Source organism: Melopsittacus undulatus, chromosome 7 (genome assembly GCF_012275295.1).
Source record: "Melopsittacus undulatus isolate bMelUnd1 chromosome 7, bMelUnd1.mat.Z, whole genome shotgun sequence".
Classification (NCBI taxonomy): domain Eukaryota; kingdom Metazoa; phylum Chordata; class Aves; order Psittaciformes; family Psittaculidae; genus Melopsittacus; species Melopsittacus undulatus.
The window spans coordinates 47,029,729-47,041,813 of record NC_047533.1 but is presented as its reverse complement, the minus strand read 5'-3'; the positions used below and the strand labels follow the sequence as shown (position 1 = coordinate 47,041,813).

The 12,085-nt window shown below is 47.3% G+C and overlaps 1 protein-coding gene across 1 annotated transcript; it reads left to right on the top strand.

Annotated features, from left to right (window-relative positions):
• Positions 1–75: 75 nt before the first annotated feature.
• On the top strand, positions 76–10,425 carry NOA1 (nitric oxide associated 1). Its single transcript, XM_031048836.2, has 7 exons — positions 76–1,120; positions 1,775–1,939; positions 2,888–3,084; positions 5,402–5,533; positions 7,397–7,513; positions 9,036–9,153; positions 9,685–10,425. Exons 1-7 carry the CDS (start codon positions 139–141, stop codon positions 9,888–9,890), a joined length of 1,917 nt encoding a protein of 638 aa, XP_030904696.2. The 5' UTR covers positions 76–138; the 3' UTR covers positions 9,891–10,425.
• Positions 10,426–12,085: the final 1,660 nt, after the last annotated feature.

Here is a 12,085-nt window from a genome sequence, read left to right as displayed (position 1 = left end):
CGGAGTGACGCGTCACCTCACGTCACGTGACGTCACGTCACGCTGGCATCCCAGGAGGCAGCGGGGGAACAGGACGCGCATGCGCGTCTGGTAAACGTGTGGCGGCCCTCGCTCGTGCTGTGAGGGGTGGGTTTCGCCATGCTCCGCTTGGCCCCGGTGCTCCTGGGTCGGTTGGCCCGTGCCCCGCGCTGGGCGCCGGTGCTGCGCCGGGGGGGCACAGCGAGCGGCGAAGAGGAGCTGTTTGTGTTCCCTGAGTACGAGCCGGAGCCGAGTGAGGCAGTGGCAGCAGCGACAGCGGCAACAGCGGCTGCGGCAACGGCAGCAACAGAGGCGGCAGTTCTCCTTCCCCGTCGGGAGAGAAAGCTGGACAGGGAGCGGCGGAAGCGGGGCTCGGGGGTGGTGGAGGCGGGGCGGCCCGACCCGTCGGTGCCACTGAGTGGCGTGAGCTGCTCAGGCTGCGGGGCCGAGCTGCACTGCCGCGACAGTGCGGCGCCGGGCTTCATGCCGGCAGAGAAGTTCCGGAGCCTGTCGGAGGGCTCGGACGGAGCGGCGGGGTTGCGCGGAGCCGTGTGCCAACGATGCTGGATGCTGGCCCACTACGGCCGAGCCCTGCGGCTGGAGCTGCCGGCCGAGCAGCACCGGCAGGTGGTAAGCGCTGCCCTGCGGCGCCCGCCGCGCCACGGCCGCGGCGCGCTCCTTCTCTATCTCCTCGACGTGCTGGAGCTGCCCGACCCGGTGCTGTCCCAGCTGCCGGCGCTCCTGGGCCCCGACGTCCCTGTCGCCGGGCTGCTGGTGGTGGGTAACAAGGTAGACTTGCTGCCCGCCGACTCTCCCGGGCACCTGGGGCGACTGCGGCAGCGGGTGGCGGAGGCGTGCGCCCAAGCCGGCCTGCGGGAAGCGCCGCTAGTGGACATCCGCTTGGTGAGCGCCAAGACAGGCTTTGGCATGGAGGGGCTGATCAGCCGGCTGCAGCGCTCCTGGAAGTGCGCCGGGGATGTCTACCTGCTGGGCGCCACCAACTCCGGCAAGTCGACGCTCTTCAACACCCTGCTGCACTCCGACTACTGCAAGTCTCGTGCTCCCGATATTATCGATAGGGCCACCGTCTCCTCCTGGCCAGGTCAGGGCTGCCGATCTCCCTGTTGCAGGGGGGGTCAGGTGCTTACCTCGGGGCTGCCCTCCTTGTCACAGAACCTGTCACCCTGAAGCGTTGCCACTGCGGGCAGTGAGCTGCACTGCTATAATGGGCTTTGGCTTGTTGCCTTCTTCAGGGCACCAAGGGTGGGAGGTATACACGGAGGGTGGTCTGCATCATGTAGCACTAAGGGGGCTGGTAAGCTACAGCCGGCTTGTGTGCTCTGTTGCCAGTGGGGACAGCACCTGATCTCTGTGCCTTGCCATCTCCCTATCAATCAGGGGTGCACGCTGGTCTAGAAAGGCGGGGAGGTGGGCTGATGAGCACTTGTAAACAAAACCAAACTGCCTGGAGGTGGAACATGCCTGGGGTGTACTAAAACAGTATTGACACTACTTGGCTTTGAGACCCTTTTCATCAAAGTAATGAAAGCACATTTCAAGCAGATGGATGGCTTGTTTCTGCTGCCCTGGCTGCAGAAGCTGATACTATGGGAACAACTAGCATTCCACCTCCAACTTTGTGTTACTGTTTTTTCCCAAAAGTTGGAGAAGCAATTTTGATTTTTTTGTTGCTCTTTCTCAGAGTTTAAATGTGCCTGATAGTCAAAGGCCCAAACGTGCTTCCGGTTTTTTCCAGGAACAACATTGAATCTGTTGAAATTTCCAATTATAAATCCTACGTGTGACAGGATATTCCGAAGGCAGGAGAGGCTGAAAGAGGAGGCAGCAAAAACAGAAGATCAGCTAAGCAGTGAAGAAAAGAAGCTCCTTAATAAACTTAAAAAGCAAGCTTATTTAGTGGGTGAGTATTGTCTGAATAAAGGTATTACCCCTCTCTCTCAATGCAAATAGTTAATTACACAGAGGACTGTTAACTCTAACCTGCTGTAGAATCCTATTGGTTTTGTCAAGTACTTTTTCCCCACTCTGAACTCATTCCCATTTAATCACAGAATCACAGAATGGTTAGAGTTGGCAGTGACCTCAAAGATCATCTAATTCCAGCCCCACTGCCATGGGCAGGGACACCTTCCACTAGACCAGGTTGCTAAAAGGCCATCCAGTTTGCCTTTGAACACTGCCAGGGATGGGGCATACACATTATTATGTGTTTATTTTCTGGAAATAAGACCTTTCTTTTGTACAGGAATTGCAGGAAGTACTGCTATGTAGCAGCAATTAAACTTTTCCAAACTTGCATTCACCTTATTTTGTCAGTTTTTACTCTCTGAGTAATTGAGTGCAAGAGCTCCAGCTCCTCCGTAAGAGGAATCATTAGTATTTCTTTCAAGTGCTTATTTTTCAGCTATTGTTTCAGTTAGCATTACAGAGGTTTCCTCTGTTCAGCACACCTACCATCAGCATGTGCTAACCTACTGAGCTGTTTTGGCTGCAGGTCACAGTGGTTGTACATCATTTTAGTATGTATCCAAACGTGGGGGTTGCCAAAAGATAGCCCTGATTTTTCAAATAATGCTGTGTTTGACAGTCTAAGGCGCACTAAAAAGAAGGCAGCCTGCTTCGTGATCTGCCCCCTGCTAAGGTCTGGGACTTGAGAAATGTAAAGCAAGAATTACAGAAGGGATTTCCTATCATCTTTGCTTTTGCACACACAAATTTATAGCCACACAGATCTTTATTACCTTCATATTACTGATGTGCATCCCTTTTAAGCAAGGGAAGGGACAGATGTCCTATTGAAAGAAAGGCAAGTTAAATTAATTATGAGGAACCTTTCATTTTAATCCAGGAAGAGTTGGAAGAACATTTGGACGGCAGAAGTCTAGCACTGTGATTGACTTTGACCCCGACATGCTCTCCTACAGCATAGATGAAGATCCCAAACCTACTTCTAAGAAGTGTGAGCAAAGGCAGGAGTTCACATACAATGAAGTGAAGGATGCTCGCTGGTGTTACGACACTCCAGGGATTGTAAAGGAAAATTGTGTAGGTACTCTGAAGTGCTGTGTTTTGGAATGAGAGGGTTTGGGAGGACTGTTCTGCCTTTATTGTGCTTGTGGGAGAGTACTTCTGCTGCAGTCCTGGGGTTAGGATTCTTTTGGTTTGAACAATTCTGTTAAAATATGGTTTGTATTTACTTGGGGAGGGTTCATTGTATTAGTGCCGTTGCATTTCTGAGTTGTGCATACTGTGATCTTTGCAAAGGGACTGTATGACTGTGTCATCAAACTTTCTTAACTTCCGAATGACAGGAAGTAAGCAATAGTGCTGTAAGCAGGTTTATACCTGCATCACCCGATGAAGTCTGCACTTCTTTAGCTCTACCAGCCTACTTGAAAAGGTGGAACTTGGGAGAAAAAACAGTGTTGTGTGACTGAACCAGATCTTTGAGAAAGCATTGTCCTGATGCTACCAGGATCTGCAGTGTTCCTGTTAGTAGCTCCAATGCATCAGGCCTACCTGTGTGCTCTGAAGTCAGTGCTGATACAGTGCACACATCCAAAAAAGCCTTGTTCTGATTTTTGTTTGCTGTGATGTGTATGCAGAGCTGCAGGTCATCTTTTTGAGAAGTACAAGGAGATAGAAAAGCTCTGAAGAGAATGAAGTGCAAGAACTCTGCTGAGACTGCATAGTTCACATGCAGATGCTGCTTTCATGAGCGCTAGAAAACTGCTGGTTGTCTGGTAGATGTACTTGCCAGATCATAACCCGCTTTACTATGGAAATTTACTCTAGCTAATGTAAAGGCAATCATCATCTTAGAGATCTGGTTTGGTAGCTGGAGACGGGATATGTTCTTCTCTGGAGTTGAATAAATGTGGGGAAAAAAGGAGCTTTCTTGAATCCAGAAATACTTGCTCCATTTCTGATTTTGATTATCCTTGCTGTGCTTTTGAAGAGCTATATGCCATGTTTCAGATCAGTTTTTGTTCCTGCAGTCAGTGTTCGATCTAAGTAGAGGACAAGCAGATTGCTAAGATCTGCCACATAGATGGGCAGTTATGAGCAGGCTTAGGGTTTTAATACTATTTTGGAAGAAGAAGGAAGGAAAGTGTCTGTTGGCATATGGTGGAATTATATTTTGTCCATAATCCTTGGAGCTTTGAGGGTTTTTTAGCTGCTTCCTCATGACTCCTTCCAAAGCCAGATTTCTAGGAAACCTACAAAAGGATTAATGATAACTCAAATTTTGGTGTAAGCATTGTCAGACACATCAGAAAACCTGTACCTAGTAGGGCAGAACTTCCTCATCTCATAGAAGTTGGTGTTGAAGTCTGTTGGCTTTCAAGCTAAAGATTATCTGCTTCTGAACTTAGGAAATGCATTAGGGGCTCTGGCTGCACCTTGTTAGTTCAGTCTTTTAGTAGTGAATTGGTTAATCCTCAATACTGGACTGTTGCAAACTTGTATTTGCATGACTGTGGCATTGGAGGAGGGGACCAGTTGAAAGCATTTCTGCTCTTAGTTCCCTGTGTTTAGGAAAGAGACATCATCAATGTGGAGGCAAGTTGCTTCTTTCAAGGCACTGCTTCCTGGGCTTGCACATTGCTTCATAGCTGTGTTTGAACAGTGCTTCTGTAGAAAGTGATCAGACCTCTGTGGCCAGAGTACTGCTAGTTAAGTCACTGGCTTTTAACTAGGCTTTGGGGTGGATCCTTTAACTGAAACAAGTTCACACCTAAACAGATGAGCCAGTTAAGCCAGGAGAAGGAAAGAAAGAGGGAGGAGAGGACAGGCAACACAAGTATTTGAGAGCCTTCACAGAGAGGAGAGCTTGATTCACTGTGCTCAGAGTAGGGATCCATGCTGTGTGACAGGCACTCATACTGCAGTTTTAGTTGTTCACAGTGTGATCCAGCACTTTTCTCTCAGTGCAATATTTGAAGCTGGCTTTGCTGCTAGTATTGATTCAGCACTTTGCATCACTACCTAAGTGAACTAACTCAAATATCATTGCCAAAGGTGGTCTCCAGCTCTCCACACGGCTCCACTCATGCTATAAAAGCATAGTAAATCCTGGGTGAGCTTGTTCCAGCGAGACCCAGGATTCCCAAATCTGTGATCAACAGGCTTCTGGCAGCTGTTATAATTCGTTATGGACCCTGCATTGCCATAAAGATTGGTGACATCCCTGCCTCCTCCTTCCTACTTAATGTGTGAACCGGAACTGAACTGTTCTGTTAAATGTTCTTCACACTGTTCTACCTGATCTTTTTACTTTCTCAATGTAACACCAGTATTAATTTCATTATGCCCATTGAAACATGTGGAATGTGTTACAGTGGTACGATTTATTTTGCAGGTTTTAAATCTCCTGACAGATAAAGAAGTAAAGCTGGTTTTGCCCACAAGCGCCATTGTTCCACGGACCTTCATTCTCAAGCCAGGAACGGCCTTGTTTTTAGCAGCCCTGGGACGTGTAGACTACTTGGAGGTAAGCGAAGAAAGGATTTTGTGAGCTGCTGCTTCATCACTTATTATAATAGCAGAGCACAAAAGGTTTTCCAGGTAGCCTTCCCAGACCCTTTTTTTTGCTGCTTTTGAGATTAGAAATCAGTTAGAAAAGCACCATGTAAAGTTGTGGAATCAAAGAATAGTTTAGGTTGGAAGAGTCCTTCAAGGATCATCTGGTCCAGCTGCCTTGCAATAAGCAGGGACATCTTCAACTAGATCAGGTTGATGGGAACCACATCTAGCCTGGCCTTGAATGTCTCCAGGGATGGTGCATCCACTGCCACTCTAGGCAACCTGTGCCAGTGTTTTACCACCTTCAGTGTAAAGAATTTCTTCCTCGTGTCCAGCCTGAATCTCCCCTTTTAGTTTAAAACTATTATCTCTCATCCTATCCCAACAGGCACTGTGAAGTCTCTCCACATCTTTCTTATAGGCCCCTTTCAAATATTGAAAGGCTGCAATGAGGTCTTTCTGGAGTCTTCTTCAGGCTGAACAAGCCCAACTCTCTCAGCCTTTCCTCACAAGAGAGGTGCTCCAGCCCTCTGGTTGTGTTTTGTGGCCTCCTCTGGACCATCTCAAGCAGGTCCATGTCTTTCCTCTGCTGAGGACTCCAGAGCTGGACGCAGTACTGCAGGTAGGGTCTCACCAGAGCAGAGGGGCACAAAATCAACAGTGTACCAGTATGGCAGAGGAGCTCCGTCATAGTTGAGAATCCAGAGCACCATCTTGAAAAACAGCTTGGCAGTACAGAGAAGTAATGCCTCAAGAAAAAAGTGTTTGTGACGATGGCAACCCAGCAGAAATGAACTCTATTCATACTGTCTTGTCTCAGAAAGGAACCTCCTAGGTATGTTGGTTGGGTGCTGTCAGGGATTCAAGAAGCACTTGGTTTTGTGTACCTGACAAAGTAGGACAGCAATGCAGATGACATTTTTCTGGCAGTAAATATTGTCTGCAAGATCAAGCAGCTACATGGCGTTGTTTGTCATGAGGGATGACTTTGGAGAGCCCAGCTGGTGTTGTCATGGTAAAGTGTCACACCATCTCCTGATGAGAGGATCAGGCTTGGAGACACATCCAGTGCAGCAGGGCTGGCAGGTAGGCTTCATGCTATGAGCCTGTTTTCCATCTAACAGTGCTCCTAGCAAGCTGAGCTGTGCATATTTAGGGCCCCAGAGGTCTTCCATATATGTCTCAGTCCACTGCTGTTATCAGTCTTGTGTATCTACATCCTCCAGGGAAGGAAGACAAAGGAACCCCAGCATCAGATCAGATTAGATCTCAAGAATTTTTGCACTTGGGTTTCCTTATTTCAGGCTGCTAGCAGTGTTTGTAGAGGTTGCTCCCCTTTCTAACCTTGTTTTCTCTGCATGCAGAACTTATGAGAGTACCTGCAGAAATTGCCTCACATTCAATTTTTGCATAGCTCAAAAGCAGCTTGGAGCCAAGTATTCTTCAATGGGAGGTGCATGTTAGAAATGTAAAGTGATGGGAGAAGAGGCACCACACAGAAGTCGTCCCTCACCTCTCATGCTAAATAACCACAATGAGCTTGTTCTTGGGAATTAAGGGGAAAGATCTCTTGGATGATGAGCTAAGCAGATGTGATGGCAGGGGATGTGATATTGGGCATGCTTTGAGGCAGGATGGTGAAGCTGTGGTTACTTCTCTGCTAGGAGCTCAGCTCCCCTGTTTATATAAACTTTCTTCTCTGCAGTGACAGAGCCAAAAACCCCTCAGCCAAGGAGGGGACATCGGTCACACAGGTTGTCAGCATGCAGGAGAGAGCAATTCGTGGCTGCTTTTCTATTACCATAATTAACATCCTCTTCTTGTTTCTTAGGGAGAAAAGTCTGCCTGGTTTTCTGTTGTGGCTTCTAACTTGTTGCCAGTCCACGTTACTTCCCTGAGTAATGCAGATGCTGTCTACAAGAAGCACGCTGGCCACGAGTTACTAAAGGTAAGAGGAGGTGCTGTGGTGGGCTCTTGGATGCAGATAGGCAGGCTGTCCCACCTGGTGCAATACCCTGCCTGGAGCACAACTGATAAGGAAAAGCAGCCTGTGTAAAGAATTTGGGGCTTCAGCAGTGTGTAAGTGAAGATCTGCACTGTGGAGCCATCCTGCACAGGTTGCATGGCTCTAGCTAACTGCCTGAATGCTAGGAACAGGAGGTCTTTCTTTCTTTTTCTTTCTTTTTCTTTCTTTCTTTCTTTCTTTCGTTCTTTCTTTCGTTCTTTCTTTCGTTCTTTTTCTTTCTTTCTTTCTTTCTTTCTTTCTCTCTTTCTTTCTCTCTTTCTCTTTCTTTCTCTCTTTCTTTCTTTCTTTCTTTCTTTCTCTCTCTCTCTCTCTTTCTTTCTTTCTTTCTTTCTTTCTTTCTTTCTTTCTTTCTTTCTTTCTTTCTTTCTTTCGAATTTCAGTTAATATTTTGCTTTAGTTTACTGATTTGAAACAATATGCTGTTCCAAAATAGGGGATTTGTGGGGGGGCAGGAGTGGTAGGGAAGTTGGGTAAGGCTTTATTTTTTTAATCCATTCTTGAATTTTAAAGGCAATGAAAAACAAACATCATATTTTTCTGGTTGGCTTGTTACTTGGCTTATATTATAATGTGTTTCTAGTAAGTTTGGCTCTCGATTTAGCCCATCGAGAGAGTTTGGGGTTTTTTTAAATGAGTTTTTTTTTAATTATTATTATTATTAAAAGTGAGCAAGGGACTATCTTTTTCCTCTGGAACATATTTTTATTTTTAGAATAAGCCATTATTAGGGAGGTGTTTTGCATTGTTTAGGTCTCTTGACCCTTCTTATCTTGTTGAAAATCTAGCTTCAGTAGTCTTTTAGTATTAGTATTAGTATTTAGTATTAGTATCCAAGATGATAAATTTTCAGCAGAGCTCCTGTTCCTAGCATTCAGGCAGTTAAGATTTGCAGTGCTCTGCTCTCTGATGCTTGCCTTTTCTTGAGCAGCTTTAAAGTACAGGCAGATACAGGGATATTTTCCATGGCAAACTTGAGGCTGGGGTTTCAGAACAGATTGCAGTTGGAAAATGTACCTTTCTTATTCTTTCCCCACTGGATCCCCTGCACATGCCTTCATCTTTGGTAGTGTGACTTTTTCCTTGATATTGCCACATACTGTGTAGCATTTGCAGATTGATGGAGAATGGGGTGAGCTGTGCTTATCCTGGCAGCTCCATCCCTGTGCACATTGCAAACAAGCGCTGTCACTCACATCAAGGCCAAGTCCTGCAGTGGGCCCTCTGCCTTTGCACCTCTGGGTTCCCACTGGGTTGCTCAGGGTGTGATCTTGATTCTGTTCTTGGCAAACCTGAAGTGACTCTTGTAGGGTATTCAAGCCAGTCATTACTTGGCTAACAGTAGTCTGTTATATTTATTCCCACCTGTGCCTTGCTTACCAGTTTGAGGTAGGAGTGCTGGAGTGCCTCTTGACTGTTAAATCTTTTCTCTGTGTTTTGATCTTAGGTTCCTATGGGTGGGGAAGAGCGAATGAAAGAGTTCCCTCCCCTTGTCCCCCAGGACATTACACTGAAAGGAGTTGGTACCACTGAGGCAGTCGCAGATATCAAACTTTCTTCTGCAGGTAATTTAGTATTTCTTCATTAGTTCACTTTGCAGGGTCTGCATCCTAGAAATGTGGATGGGAAAAGGCCTGTGAAGGGATGAAACAGTACTTCCTGCTCAGAGCAGGACTGTCACCAACACAAAAGCAGGGCAGCTATGACTTTGTCCAGCTGAGGCTTGGTAACCTCCAAGAAAGGAGATTGACAGCCATGCTTGTACAGGATGACCACATTGGAATGCTTTATGTCTGGCTGCCGTACAAGTTCCACAGCATCAGGAATGGCTGTGACACTTCTGGCTGTCCAGGTGAGAGGGAAAGGGCCATGGATTGGAAAGCTTCATTATTGTGGTGGTACTTCCCACCACAGGAAAGAGCTATGTCTGGGAAGAGTAAGATGTGGGTTTGGGTGCTGTCTTCTATTGGTTTCTCAAAGCAGTCACAGCTGGGTAGCTCAGGTTCTTAGCCAGCATTGGAGGCACTGAGTTTGTGTCAGAACCCTCGTTCTGGTCCTAGACTTTTTCTCACTGACTGTTCTTCTTGGCTGTGCAGGTTGGGTGGCAGTGACAGCTCATCCGGAAGAGAAACTGTTGCTCCGAGCCTATAGTCCCCAGGGTACCACGTTGGTGGTGCGGGAGCCTCCCCTTCTGCCCTACATCAGCACCGTCAGAGGGCCACGGATCCCAGGCACTGCTGTTTATAGGACCAAAAAACCTCCCTCCCTGGTGGAAAACCTGAAAACCACAGGGAGGCGATAGCATTGCTCATCATCTGAGCAAGGTAGAAGACAGAACAGCCTCTGGAGAACATTGTTGCTTGTTGATATTCAGGACTTCTTTCTAAAGGCTGACAGGCCTGGTTTTGGAAGCAGGCCTGGCGGGGGCTCCACAAGTCCACACCTGATTCATCTGCTGAACTGCAGCCATTTTGCATCAGTTGAGTGGCTGGTACCTTGCTGTGAGAGGTGAAACAGCTGCTCCCTGGGAACTGCCAGTGTTTCCTAAGTGGAAAGGGGTGGAGGGAGTGGGGAGGAGCAGGGAATGCTCTAGTGTGGGTATGACCCGCCTAGTGGCTGATAGTAATTCGACAAGATCAACCAAAAGTCAGGTCCTTCAGCATCTGCGGCAAGTGCAGCACCCTGCTTTTGGACACTGGAAAGGTGAAGTAATTAAAAGCAGGTCTGATTGTATGACTGAAGAAGAAACTTTTGCAGCTCACTGCTTCACTGTGGTATCTGTAGATTATGTAAAGGTTTCTGAAATTGAGGGTGTAGAATAAACCTTTTCAAGGACACTTCCTCCCTTGTATCCTTTTCAAATTGCTGACCAAGCTCTCTTGTGTGGGCATAAGCATCCTGCTAACAGCCCAGCAGGAAGGCTGATGTTAGAGGAGAGCATATCGTGACAGATCTGACAGCCAAAGAGAGGTCAGGCTGCTGCACTGTCAGGCTGCCAGGTCCAGCCAGTACTGAGGCTGAAGTGCTTTCCCAGGAGGCACAGAGCACACATTCTACATACATACACACATACACTGCTGGCCACACACATAGACACATAGTCCCTAATGCAAACACAGCATCAAGGGCCTGTATGCACAAGTGGTGTGCACACACACGTGGTGGATCCCCACAGCTGCTGGGCTAAACATTCAAGTGACACCACTTTCCCAGTTCCTGGTACCTGAAGATGTGAGCTGAGGCCTCGGTTCCACTCCGTGGTACACAGTCTTGCTACAGCCACACAGCTGGACAGGACTCCTGGTTGTGCAGCCTTGTACTCCGCTAGAGCAAAATGAATGCTCTGACACCCTGAGCTGGCCCTTAAAGACCCCCACACCCCTGTTCTCCCAGGCCATTTCATCCTTTCTCCAGCTTCACTAGCTGTGGTTAGATGCATGGTTTCACTCTAGTTGCTGCCCTGAAACCCCAGTGTCAGACTCATTTTGTTAGTGATCCCAAGAGTGAAATTAAGGTGCAAACGAGATCAAGTACTGTAATCGATCAGTTGGTTTATTACAAAAAAAAGACAATTATAAAAAAAGAAATTACTGTAAAAACAGCAATAAGATTGGAAAAAAAGATAGAAATTAAGCAAGAATTCGGGGTGCAGAGAGAGAGCCACCACCATGGATCCAGCAGTGTCCTGGGGGTCCATAAGTCCTCATGGAGGTTGTGGGAGTTCTCCAGGGTTCATAGTCAGTATTGGAGCAGTGTCCCCAAGAGTCTGTAGTACTTAGAGGTGGGTGTCCTCATGGAGGTGTCCTTCATGTTCTTCATGGACATTTTCCCCCTTAAACTATTATGAGTTGGGGGTAGTACCTCTGTTCTTAATGTCAGGTACTACACGTTCCTGGTGGACCAGTTTCTCTGGCCTTGCAGCCAGCTCTGCAACTGCACTTGTTTGAAGCAATTCTTGGGATAATGGGCAGCAATTCCTCACACCAGTCCTCAAGGGACTCCTCCCACCCATCCTTCAGGCAATTGACAGTGGAGTCCCATTTCAGTTCCTCACACCTTTCTCTCAGACAATGGACCTGGGACCTTAACTCCTCCCATCGCTCCCTGAGACAGTGGTTAGTGGAATCATATCTCGGCTTCTCATACCAATCTTTGAGACAATGGATGTTGGAGTTTGAATTCAGTTCAGTCTCTCACACCCTCTCATCCTATATGCACACATGGACACATAATACAGAGCCCTCACTCAGGAAAGTTAAATTTAGTAAGGATATAGGACAAATTGTGCTGATCAGATACAGGGCATGGCCAGACAAGTCTACCAACTAGCTGACTATTTACACATAAGTAGCCCTGTTTATCCCCTTACCCTCTATTTCATACACTTGTTCCCCAAAACACCTAAATCCTCCCTTTTCTCATCCTGAAAAAGTCCTGTGCAATCTCAAACTACTCTTCCCCTGCATCCCATGCTGTGTCCCACATCCTTAGACAGCA

Excerpts from the sequence above, each read along its gene's own strand:
- NOA1 (XM_031048836.2), top strand. The coding sequence starts at position 139 with ATGCTCCGCTTGGCCCCGGTGCTCCTGGGTCGGTTGGCCCGTGCCCCG. Across the intron at positions 5,534-7,396 it reads GACGTGTAGACTACTTGGAG|GGAGAAAAGTCTGCCTGGTT; the intron begins GTAAGCGAAGAA and ends CTTGTTTCTTAG. Across the intron at positions 9,154-9,684 it reads TATCAAACTTTCTTCTGCAG|GTTGGGTGGCAGTGACAGCT; the intron begins GTAATTTAGTAT and ends TTGGCTGTGCAG.